Below are 13110 nucleotides of genomic sequence, written 5' to 3'. Positions count from 1 at the left end.
TGTATGTGGTAGAAATATTTGGTCTAGTCATGGTGTGGTGGTATTTGTCCCTTATGCATAGCATCATTGGTATCTTGGTCATGGTAGAGTGGATTGTTATCAATAAGGTGATGTTTATTTATTTCCATTAGAGATGAAATACTTGAAAGTTTAACTTCGGTGTCCTGTGACATACATAGAACAGATGCGCTTAAAGAGGTTTCCAGTTCAGTCCACTTATAGGGGTTGACCAATAAAAACAAGTTATCACCTACCCGCAGAATAGGTGATGATAACTTACTGACGATGGGGTCAGACCTCTGGTATTGACATAGTTTGGCAGAGTGTGGAATTTTTGTCCCCAATGTGGCTATTTTATCCCTGCTAGAATGGAGTGGCAGTGCGCATGCCCAAACATCACTAAATTTATTTTATTTAATACTGGTGGAAAAAGCTAAAGGCAGCGTTCGCCAGCCCAATAAGGAATGAATGGAGCGATAGTTGAGCATGGGTTCTAATGGGGATAAAAGTTCTCCATCCTGCCAAGAGGTGCGGGTAACAGCAGTCGGACCGCCACAGATCAAAGCGTGTATAAGTAATGCTTTCATGAGACAACCCCTTTAAGGCTGGGACTACATGGCGACTTTGGTGGAAATACACAAGGTGCTGCCAAATATCACTGTATGCCACTGTTACATCACAGCACAGAGCAAGTCAGTGCAACCCCATTCATTTGCTGCGATGTAACAGTGGAGACCACAGCGACCTTTGACTGCACACCAGGCACAAGACATGAACAAGATTGGCACGGTTTTTGGAAGGAAAAAAATAACACATGGAAGAATCTTTTAACAATCTTTAAAATTAAAAAAAACACGTTTTGTTGGCTGACAAATTTGTTACTATCATATCTATTCTACCACCTATGCCTACAACGGATACTACAAATATTCTCATCAGTTACTAGTCTGTGTATGCTCAAATCATAAGTCAACATTTTATTTAGTAATATTTTACGCTATAAAACAAAGTAGACTGCACACTTTACCAAAGGTCTCAGAAACATCTTTTGCCATGATTTTGTGCCTTTGCAAATTTAAAACTTTCAGTCTGGTAAAATTCTTCATTGCAGAAGCTGTAAGAAAATATATAGGATCCATTAGTAAGGCTAAGTGCACACGTACCGGAGCTCTCGCGGAAATTACCGCGAGAATTCCGGAATTCCAGTCCACGGGAAAATCGCATTTTAAATTCCCGCGATTTTCCAGCGGAAAAACTAGCATTTTGCAAGCGTATTTAGCTTGCAAAATGCTAGCGTTTTCCAAGCGATCTGTAGCATCGCTTGGAGAACTGATTGACAGGTTGGTCACACTCGTCAAACATAGTGTTTGACGAGTGTGACCAACTTTTTACTACTGAGGCCGCCTATGCAGCATCAGTAGTAAAAGATAGAATGTAAAAAAAAAATAAAAAATAGTGTTATTCTCACCCTCCGACGTCCCGCGCATCCGTTCCCAGTAATCCTTTGCGAAAATGCCCGCGATGACGTCTGTTCTCGCGGGATCGCGACGTCTCGCGGTAATTCGCGATGACGTCGCGCGAATGACCGCGAGACTTCGGGATCCCGCGAGAAGGGACGTCATCGCGAGCATTTTCGCAAAGGACTACTGGGAACGAGAGCGGGAAGGCTGCGCGGGACGCCGGAGGGTGAGAATAACAATATTTTTTATTTTTAAATTCTATTTTTTACAGGGATATGGTACCCACAGCCCGGAGGACAGTCTCCTCTCCTCCGGACCATGGGTACCATCCGCAATTGTTCTGCTTACTTTCCGCATGGTGTGCACAGCCACATGCGGGAAATAAGCGGAACAATGCATTCCTATGGGTGCGGGATCGCCACGATTCCGCAAATTAATGAGCATGCTGCGGTTTTTACCGCGAAGCGATTCCGCCGCGGTAAAAACCGCAGCATTAGCACAGCATTGCGGAATCCCATAGGAATGCATGGGATGCTTATTTTTCGCGGCAAAATCGCGCGGTTAAAACCGCCGCGGAAACGCGAAAAAAACGCCACGTGTGAACTCAGCCTAAAAGTGTAAATTAGTTCAGGTTGTCCATAAGTGGTGGGATAGTAACATTTATTAACATGGAAAAATATATAGGACATGCAGTCATGTGAAAAAGTAAGGATACTCATGGAAAGCATGATATTTCTTTTTTTTATTTTTTTTTTTAATAAAAATTGAATTATTAATACTTGCTCAACATTAGAGTATAGTGCCTTGCGAAAGTATTAGGCCCCCTGGAACTTTTCAACTTTTTCCCACATATGCTTCAAACATGAAGATACCAAATGTAAATTTTTGGTGACGAAACAACAAGTGGGACACAATTGTAAAGTGGAACGAAATTTATTGGTTATTTTAAATTTTTGTGGAAGTGCAAAAACTGAAAAGTGGGGCGTGCAATATTATTCGTCCCCTTTACTTTCAGTGCAGCAAACTCACTCCAGAAGTTCATTGTGGATCTCTGATCCAATGTTGTCCTAAATGACTAATGATGATAAATATAATCCACCTGTGTGTAATCAAGTCTCTGTATAAATGGTCTCAGGGTTCTGTTTGAAGCACAGAGAGCATCATGAAGACCAAGGAACACAACAGGCAGGTCCGTGATACTGTTGTGGAGAAGTTTAAAGCCAGGTTTGGATACAAAATGATTTCTAAAATTTAAACATTCCAAGGAGCACTGTGCAAGCGATCATATTGAAATGGAAGGAGTACCATACCACTGTAAATCTACCAAGAACCGTCCGTCACTCGAAACTTTAATCTCAAACAAGGGGAAGACTGATCAGAGATGCAGCCAAGAGGCCCATGATCACTCTCGATGAACTGCAGAGATCTACAGCTGACGTGGGACAGTCTGTCCATAGGACAACAATCAGTCATACACTGCACAAATCTGGCCTTTATGGAAGAGTGGCAAGAAGAAAGCCATTTCTCAAAGATATCCATAAAAAGTGTCCTTTAAAGTTTGCAACAAGCCACCTGGGAGACACCCCAAACATGTGGAAGAAGGTGCTCTGGTCAGATGAAACCAAAATTGAACTTTTTGGCAACAATGCCAATCGATATGGCGTAAAGGCAACACAGCTCATCACCCTGAACACACCATCCCCACTGTCAAACATGGTGGTGGCAGCATCATGGTTTGGGCCTGCTTTTCAGGGACGATGGCTAAAATTGATGGGAAGATGGATGGAGTCAAATACAGGACCATTCATGAAGAAAACCTGTTGGAGTCTGCAAAAGACCTGAGACTGGGACGAAGATGCCTTCCAACAACACAATGATCCCAAACATAAAGCAAAATCTACAATGGAATGGTTCACAAATAAACATATCCAGGTGTTAGAATGGGCAAGTCAAAGTCCAGACCTGGATCCAATCGAGAATCTGTGGAAAGACCTGAAAACTGCTGTTCACAAACGATCTCCATCAAACCTCACTGAGATAGAGCAGTTTGCCCAGGAAGAATGGGCAAGAATTTCAGTCTCTCGATGTAAAAAAATGATAGAGACATACCCCAAGCGACTTGCAGCTGTAATCGCAGCAAAAGGTGGCGCAACAAAGTATTACATTAAAGGGGCCAAATAATATTGCACGCTCCACTTTTCAGTTTTTGAATTTATGTTTGAAGCATGATAAGTGGGAAAAGGTTGAAAAGTTCCAGGGGGCCAAATACTTTCGCAAGGCACTGTATATAGATTATATTAAAAAGACTTCTACTGGCAAATGACTTGGATACGCCATCACTTTAGAACTGGTGGTGCCCGAACTCTGGATCTCCTACTAAGACCATGTTCACACGTTCAGTATTTGGTCAGTATTTTACATCAGTATTTGTAAGTCAAAACCAGGAGAGGAACAATCAGAGTAAAAGTATAATAGAGACTCGTCACCACTTCTGTGTTTGTAAGCCAAAATCAGAAGTAGGTGAAAAATGCAGATGTAAAATACTGACCAAATACTGAATGTGTGAACATGGCCTAAGCCATGTGCACACGTTGCGGATTCTGCTGAGGATCCGCAGTGGATTTGGCCCTGCGGATCCGCAGCAGAACTGCATGTGATGTACAGTACCATTATAGCCTATGTAAATCAAAATGCGCAGTGCACATGCTGTGGTTTTTTTCCACGCAGATTTGCTGCAGATTGAAAAATGCAGCATGTCACTTCTTTTGTGCGGATTTGCTGCAGTTTTCCACCTGCTCCATTCTAAAAATCCGCTGGTGGAAAACTGCACAAAAAATGCAGTAAATCCGCACAAAAAATGCAGTAAATCCGCAGGTAAAATGCAGGTCATTTTACCTGCGGATTTAGTCAAATCTGCGCGGAAAATTCCTCAGCAGATTCCGCACCGTGTGCACATAGCCTAAACGTGAGAATGAAGAGGCCAGCAATGGTGTAGTGCAGATACTCCCTTTCACTGCTTTTCAGATACAGTAACTCTCGGTCATACACTACATAGATCCTAAAAGAGTTTGTAAATGCCACAGAAGTGTCCTACAGGAAAGATATATCTCTTTGTACCATGTTAGCCAGTGGATAGAAAAATATTCACAATTGAGAGTCCTCAGTGGTTGATACCTTTTAATGACTAACTGAAAAGATGGTAACAAATTGCAAGCTTTCGAGACTACTCAGGTCTCTTCATCAGACTAGACTAATACAACATCTGAAGAATCGCATATTCATGCACAACACAGCACAGAAAAAATGCAATAGATAAGACAAGTGATGTGAAGCAGAATTGTCATTATGGGAGAGGGAGAAACATAATATTGGACCAGTTCATAGATAAGGAGTCTGGATGTTTTATTGCCCTCTGATGGGGTCTGTTTCTTTGTTGTGTGATGCCCCCAGAAGGTCTGAAGAGCAAATTCCTTAATTGATGTAAAAAGCCATAAATCCATGCGACACATTCATTCCTGTGCTGAGTGTGTCAAAGGTTGTCATAAATTTATACTCGCAGACCCTCCTGTCTCTCTGAGACTTGAAGTTGCCAATATTTATGTTTATCGCTCCCACAGGGGTATTTCAAAAAGTTGGCAAGTATGTTTTCAGGTATATACACACTATGCGTCAGCACCCAGATTAATCAAAACATGAATTACACTATTGCTAAATACAGTATGTAAAAAACGTGAGCTCCTTAGGTCATATTTGTTTTACTAAAAAGTGCTTAAGCCATCCACCAGCAACAAGGTGACCTCTGCAGTGCATTAGTACAGCCAGGCTGTCAGTGAAAATGATTCTCCGGGCTCTTAACAATGATGGTAACTACTCCAGGGACACCTTAATGACTGAAAGCCAGCAGCTCCAGGGAGGAATAATGTTAATTAATAGTACTATTATCCTGCAGATTAGCCCCATAATTGCAGGTTAGTAGTTTTATCAGACCTGACCGTTTCTTTTAAAGCACCACTCCAGCGGGGTTTTTTTTATTTGAGCGCTGGAGTGGTGCTACTAATCTAAGATCCTTGCCCTTAGTCTTATCTTCACCACCCACCATCTTCAGATCTTCCTGGCGCTGTTCTGGTCCCTTGCCACCATCTTGAGACTGCAACTTCTGATTGACCGGAAAGTCAGCGGTAATGTAATGTAAGTTTCTGGCTCTCATAGACTTACAGTGAGTTGTGACTTCTGCATCGCCCAGCAAACACCGGAGTGATTCGGCAGGTCACAAGCTAGTGGAGACCGACTGGAGCGGTGCTACTATAAAGTGAAGACGTCAGGTGGTGAATTTGAGACTAGTGGCAGAAAACTTAGATTCATGGTACCACTTCAGCGGTAAATTAAAAAAAAACAACAACTTTGGAGTGGTGCCTTAAATCTATCAGCAGGTTATTGCTATGTAATTTGAGGACAGCATGAGTTAGCGGTTAATATACAGATTTCAGAGATGTAGCACTTATCAGGCTTTGTGCTTTTGTTTATTTACAATGAAGGCTTTATCAGTAGCTAGCTAGCCCGACTCCAACTCCTCCTGTGATAAGCAGCTCACTGTCAATAGACTGTATACATAGAGAGCCAGGTGTGGGCGGGATCAGCTTTCTGAGCTCTGCTACATGTTACATCCAAAAACTCTGATTGTGTCACCACTGCTGCACCCAGTAAACTAAGTGATACATCATTGGAATCAGGGTCTCTTTTCCTACATTGTGCTGCTCTCAAATGAGGTAGTAAAATCATGCCTACAAATTCCCTTTAAAGGAGTGACTACTACCTTTAAACCCCTTATTATTAATCACCTGATGATATACATTACCATAAAGTTATTACCTAGCAAAGCCAGGTCACCATCTTGTAGTAATGTTTCATATAGATTCAATTCTTTCAGTTTATTGCAAGATGTGAGTGAATTTATAAGGCCACTACTATCCCGAAGTTTTTTGAAATTTAAGTGCAGAACTTCCAGATCTGTAAAACTTTGGATGAATTTTTCTGTAATAAAATAGATACTGAATCATAAAATAGCATCGGCAACATACACAGCACAACAAAGACCGTGTTCACACAATGTAAAAATTGTGATGTTGTACCAGCCCGTGAACCTACATGTTACATTTGGATTTTGCTGCAGATTTCACTCATTGGATTGCAATGATTAACCTCTTCCCAACCAGGGAATTTTCCACTTTTAAGGGTACCGTTACACATAGCGATGTCCCAGCGATCCCACCAACGATCCGACGTGGATGGGATCACTGGGACATTGTTAGCTGATCGCTGGTCACATAGACAGCCCCTCCAGCGATCAGGACCAGCGAGCACGCTGGTTACCAACGTAAACATCGGGTTTCTAAGGGCCGCGGGGCCCTTAGAAACCCGATGTTTACCCTAGATACCAGCGTGCACTGCAGGCAGGGCGGGAGGTGGAGGCAGAGCGGCGCAGACAGACCAGTGTAGCTCTGCTATCTGCTACTCTGGTCTGACAGACTGGAGTAGCAGATAGCAGAGCTACTCTGGTCTGTGCGCCGCTCTGCCTCCACCTCCCGCCCTGCCTGCAGTGTACGCTGGTATCTAGGGTAAACATCGGGTTTCTAAGGGCCCCGCGGCCCTTAGAAACCCGATGTTTACGTTGGTAACCAGCGTGCAGCGTCTCTCATCGCTGGCTCCCACTGCCACACGCAGCGATGCGCGCTGGCCAGCAGGAGACCAGCGATGAAAAAACGGGCCAGGACGATCCAGCACGATCAGCGATATCCGGCAGGGGGCCGATCGCTGCTGGATGTCACACACAGCGATCTCGCTGGAGAGATCGCCTATGTGTCACAAAATCAGCCATCTCGCCAGTGAGATCGCTGTGTGTAACGGGCCCTTAAGTTTTTGTCTTTTACTCCCCTCCTTCCAAGAGCCATACTTTTGATATTTTTTCAATCTACATAGCCATATACGGATCATTTTTTTTGCAGGATGAATTGTAGATTTGAATGAAAAAAAATAATCCTAAGTGCGGTGAAACTGCGCAAAAAAACAGCAATTTACTTTTTTTGTTTCCTTTTTACAGTGTTCCAGGAGGGAAAAATGTCACAGCGGTATGATTTTTGAATATTTTGAATGGGAATATGGTGATACCATATTTGTACATATTTTTTTTATTCGTGTCAAAATATTTTTTGTAAATTTGTGAAAGAAATTGTGTTGCTATGTTTCAAGACCTATAAGATTTTCAATTTTGTGGATGAAGGAGCTATGGTGAGGGATTTTATTGGTGCCCTGAACTGACTGCTCTATTGATACCATGTTGGAAAAAATGTTTTAAAGCTATTTATTGTCTTCTTTTTTCAATGACCAAAAAACCCCACAATTCTGGCATTTTGATTTTTTTTCTCCATAGGCTGTTTATTGTTTGGGTTGATTCAATTTATATTTTGATAGGTTGGTCTTTTATGAACATGGACATACCAAGGCTTTTTTAATATCTTTATTTTTAATGATGGAAGAGGTAAGTAATTCCAATTTTTTACATTTTGCAATATTTTTTTTTACCTCTTCCTTTATTAAAAAATTTGAATTCCCCTTAGGAACCTGCGATCGTTCAATTGCTTGTTCTATATATTGCAACACCACAGTATTACAGAATATAGTAAAAAGCATGGTGTCCTATAAACTCCAGATGCATGGTGGTCTTCATGGAAGCATCATCATGACAGACTTGGCAGACTTTAGAAACCCTCAGCTTTCGTAGCAACCCATTGTGAGGTGGGTGCAATGTCAGCTTAATATACAGTGCGCTCACTGGCCTGTATTCTGTACATGCTGCTGTCACAGACTGACAGAGGCATTTAGAGAGTGACCAGGAGAGGACGGAGCTCAGTTCTACTTGCTGCAGTTGGAGGCAGATGATGATTGTGTATCACAATCACCTGAGATAGTCTTGGGGGCCATACACATAGCCAATTTTTTTTGTGGAAAATCAAAAAATGTTAGATTTTGATCCACGAGTTGAATCAAAATCAACAATGCAAATTAATGCGTCCGTGAAAAAAAATTAAAGAAAAAAAAAAAGGTTAGCACTCAGATAACATCTGAGTGCAGTTAAATTTTCACAAACTCCCGGAGTGGAGAAGGCGGACAAACTTTTTTTTCTAATCAAAATAATCAGCGTGGAACCACTGCCGTTAGGGAAATATTAGAGGGGCAACCCCTTAAACTTAAACTTCCCTGCGCAACCCTGAGATCCCTAACGTTCCTAGATGGGTTATTTCACCCCATACGATGATCAAATTCCTATCCCTGTCTTGCCCTAAGCATGGCCCTGGCTAATGCGTGGGGCAATAGGAATGATAGTCCTGCTCTATAATACAGACACAAAGGGAAACAGGCAAGGGTAAAGAAAACAGCAATCACTCTAAGCGCACCCAGAATATTGCATGGTATATAAAGGGAAAGGAAGGGAAAGCCAAATCAAAAGGGAGAGAAGGAAAAGGAATACATCACACAAACTTCCAAACAGCAATCTCTTTCCAAGACTCACAGCTCCAAACCAATTCCAAGATATAGCAAGCTATCACTGGCACCTACCCATGCTAAGAGGTGAATGATTATATCAGAGGGGAGTTGAGAAATCAGAACAGCTGAGATAAGGCAGGGCGGAAAGCTTTAGGAGACAAGAAGGAGTGTTTAACACTTGCAGCACCAGAACAAGGAAAATCTGCACAGCTAACTGGAAAGTGAAGCAGATCCAACCAGTGCAGGTGTGCGTGTAGACAAACGCTGCGATCTTCTAACCTGTGAAATAGGGAAGACCACTAACTGTAGCAGTATACCTGTGACAATCAGTTAGTTTTTCTTGTATGTGATATTTCAATAATTGCTAACATTAAGACATTGTACTTTAAAAATAATAACTAGACTTACCGAATCTTGTTGAATCAATTTCGGTATCTGAACTCTGAAATACGATTTTCTTTATTCTTTTAAGGGTTTGGAAATCATCTGGCAATTTGTCGATGACCTCTGTATTATTTGGTAGGACAATTGATACTTCTTCCAAGCTTGGAAAATTATGAATGCAACGAAGCAAAAATTCTAACAATACAAAAAAGAGAAAAATGTTCACGTTATGTATAAACTGTAATATAAGAAAAGGTGACCTTTAAAGCTCCTGGGGCCTGATGCAAAATATGCTACCAGACCTGGGTGCAACTGCTATTTCTGCACCACTTAAAGTTATACCACTGAATATATTATGAAGTGATTTTCCAGGCTCAGAATATTAGTGACCTATCCCTACAATAGGTTACTAACATCTGACACTCAGCTCCCCCAACATTGAGTTATTTGCTGCTCTCGAGAAAGTAAGATGTACTGTAAACTGTGTACACAGTGGAACTGCACAGCTCAGTTCACAGTGTAGTGACCGTCTCAGGTACTGCAGCTCAGGTCCCATTCACTTGCACAGTGGCATTACCGCTCCATACACTGTTTACATCCAGTGTTACTAAGAGGTGGTGGAGCGCCCACCAGGGCAAGTGGGGTACTCGGTACCAGGCTGCTTCTTAAAGGGGCAGTGTCAGAGCGGCGGTGACCCGGTCCGTGGCCCTGGGCGTCCAATAAAAGGGTTGTATTTATAAAGGATGATAAAGAAAGAGTTTTTGGTAATAAGAGTTTGTGACGCCACCTGTGGTATCTGGTCAGAAGGGGACCAGTGCTGCAGTGCAGATCCTCTGGGACAGATGGTGTGATGCAGCAGAGGTGTAATAGCTCTCCACAGGCAGAGCTGTAGTCCCAGGGCAGATTAGAGATGTTGAGAGGTGGATAGTAATGTAATGAGGAGCAAGGGATGTAGCAGTGCTCAGAAGGTGATGCAGGAAGAATCCAAAGAACTCAACAGAGTGCAGTTTCTTTTACCTTTTACTGGGCTTTGTAGATACATTCCAGGATTCAGATTACAGATGGTACAGGAGTTGATCAGCCTGGAAACAATTTGGGAATCTCTCTATGCAGATGGGTTGTGAGGTTTCCTTTCTACCGTTATTCTGAAGTCTTTGCGGTTCTGAACTCCACACAAGTTCCTCTTTCTGTCTGTTACTTAGAACACTCGCATGACAGGTAGCTGTAGCCTCCTTCATGAACTGCCCTTGATGGCATGTCTGGCTCACACGTTGCTACTGTGTTGTCGAGTCTCAGTTGGGAACAGAGCATTCACAGCCTCTGTTCCTCTGGTTTCTGCTGTGGGACCTTCAGTATCCACACAACCTCGGACCCCGGCGTCCGGTCACTGCGCTTCAGCTTGGGGACGAACTCTGCTCTAGCTCTAGTCCCCAGCTCATCTCCACACGTCCACACTCTTCCCTGTCTACACTCCAACCAACTATCTTCCTATTAATGAATACAGAGAGCAGCTCCTCTGCTGTTAGTTTCACAGCTCCTTCTGCTGGTCTGGAGTAGGAACTGTGTTGTGTGCTGGAACTACCTGACAGAGATCCTTTCACTGCTCCCAGGTATGACATCACTTCACCCTGGAGGGAAGCAAGGCCACTGTGGCAACCATACTCCTGGGGGCATCACATTGGCGGTGTCAGATTCCCACCCATTTGATATTGATGATCTATCCCATCAATATTGTAAGCCGGCAATATGCCGAGTTAATCTCAGGCAAATAATATTTGATTTCTTTATATCTCTTGTAAAATAGCGCTCACTGTATGTGTTAGGGGACACTCGCTTGGCAATGGGATTAAGGCACACAGGAACTGTTTCTCACTTAAACAGACCATCCGGTTTATTTAAGTACAGCATAAACCGGATAGAGTACAGTCCGTAATCTTACATCCGTGAACACAACACAACATCACTCTGTTCATGCAGCAGATGCACCTCTCTGCCCTCTTGAAATCCCCCTGTCTGAGAATACCTTCCTGGAGCTCTGTTCCACACGCTGACTTCCTGTCAGTCCTAGCCTCCAGGGAAGCTGTCTAACTGGGATCACTGTCATGGACGATGACTTGCTCCACAGGTCAAATCTGACTGTTCCCGACCCTCAGAAGGTTGGTAGCTTCCCCAACACAGCAGCAGGCTCAGACTCTGCAGGTACATGGCCTCACCATGTGCTATTCAGGAAGTCTGTCCTCTTGCAGGACCTTCCAACACAGAAACCATGTGACCAAAAATACCGTCTCATTATAACATTTGAGACACACCCCTTGATGGGAGGTAGGTGGTTGGTCAGACCTGCTTAGCTCTCCGGCCAACCCTGTAAGCCCAGCCCCATAAAAGCTAAACAGAGCTCATGGAACTACAACAATGCCAGCAAATGTCTGATACTCTTTACTTATAAACACTGCATATACATCATACTATACTGTATCTAGAGCAGGACTCATTGAAATGCTTATGCTTTAATGGGTTGTTTGGTCTTCTGAAGTGCAGTCACTTTATGTCACTCTTGACTTCTAAACCCTTACAGCGTGCACAACACACGCTGTCAGGATTAACCGGTATTGCTGGCAAGAGTGTGTGATCACGTTACCACAAGTATGCGATTTGTATACTTCTGGCCTCATTCCAAGTAGACGTTCTCGGCCTCGCTAAATACAAGTGATTTGAGTGAACCCAAGCACGTCTACTTGGAATATGACCAGAAGTTTGCAAATCCATACTTTTGGTCATGTGACATCCTGCTCTCATAGTTAATACCAGTTAGTCCTGACAGCATATGGAGTGCATGCTGTAGAATTCAGAAGTCTGTAGTCACGTAGAGTGACTGAAGACTTTAGTAGAAGACCGGACAACCCCTTTATTATCAAAATTCCAATACTATTCTGGCATTAATTTTCAAAGTAAGTACACAAGCCTCATCAGGACTAATATGTTTATGTATGCATTTTGTATTTGTGAAATCTGGAGACAGACCCTCTTGAAAGCACATGACATCATAATAATCAGTATTGATGTATGATATTATCATGACATCTTTCATATTTCAGGTCTTTTCTTCATGTCAGCTTGTGATTGAATGATTCCAAGTCCGTGTTCAGATTGGTATATTTCACAATCCATACATGGATTGCAACATTCGGACTAACCGCAGGTCTTCCGACTGGAATTTGCAGCCTCATCATACATGTCCTCTGTGGTCAGTATATGGACTGTGAAAAAAAGCTGGTCTGAATCCGGCCTTGGGTCTGGAGCTGCATTAAGAGCTGGACTCATAAAATGCTTATTTTAATATTGCCCTGCTTATCTGACCCTAAGGGGCCCCTGCCAGATTGCCCTCATGTGCTGTGGGCTGGGAGAGATCTCTGCAGCCCCGCTACCTTCAGGAGAAAATGGCAGCGGAGCGGAGCTGTAGGGATCCGTCATGCTTCCTGCCCGCACTTCCTGTCTGACAGCAGTGCAGCTAGATGACATCAACATTCAGCACATGGTTGTGGCAGCGACGAAGATCATGGGGCTGCAGGGAACATGTGGAGAGGTGAGTGGAGCTGTGTGTGTGTGGGTCGCCCTCCCAGGGCTATGGGGTTAAGTGATGGAATAAAGTTTATGAGTGAATGATTCGTGACGCCACGTGTGGTGTTCGGCAATGGAAATGTTAAGCCGACGCTGCAGACAGATC

General features: G+C 43.1%; 1 protein-coding gene across 2 annotated transcripts in view; it reads right to left on the bottom strand.

Annotated features, from left to right (window-relative positions):
• LOC141097069 (baculoviral IAP repeat-containing protein 1-like) overlaps positions 1-13110 on the bottom strand; it is a 71625-nt gene that overhangs the window by 20300 nt on the left and 38215 nt on the right. For both annotated transcript variants that reach the window (XM_073584039.1, XM_073584040.1), the window contains 2 exons: positions 9411-9581; positions 6330-6491 (listed from right to left, as the gene is read on the bottom strand). In XM_073584039.1, the coding sequence (XP_073440140.1) occupies positions 6330-6491; positions 9411-9581 (333 nt within the window). The remainder of the gene's footprint in view (positions 1-6329; positions 6492-9410; positions 9582-13110) is intronic.

Source organism: Dendrobates tinctorius, unplaced genomic scaffold (assembly GCF_039654945.1).
Source record: "Dendrobates tinctorius isolate UK_male_01 unplaced genomic scaffold, ASM3965494v1 ptg000083l, whole genome shotgun sequence".
Classification (NCBI taxonomy): domain Eukaryota; kingdom Metazoa; phylum Chordata; class Amphibia; order Anura; family Dendrobatidae; genus Dendrobates; species Dendrobates tinctorius.
The sequence above is the reverse complement of the archived record's forward strand: the minus strand, read 5'-3'. Positions and strand labels throughout refer to the sequence as shown.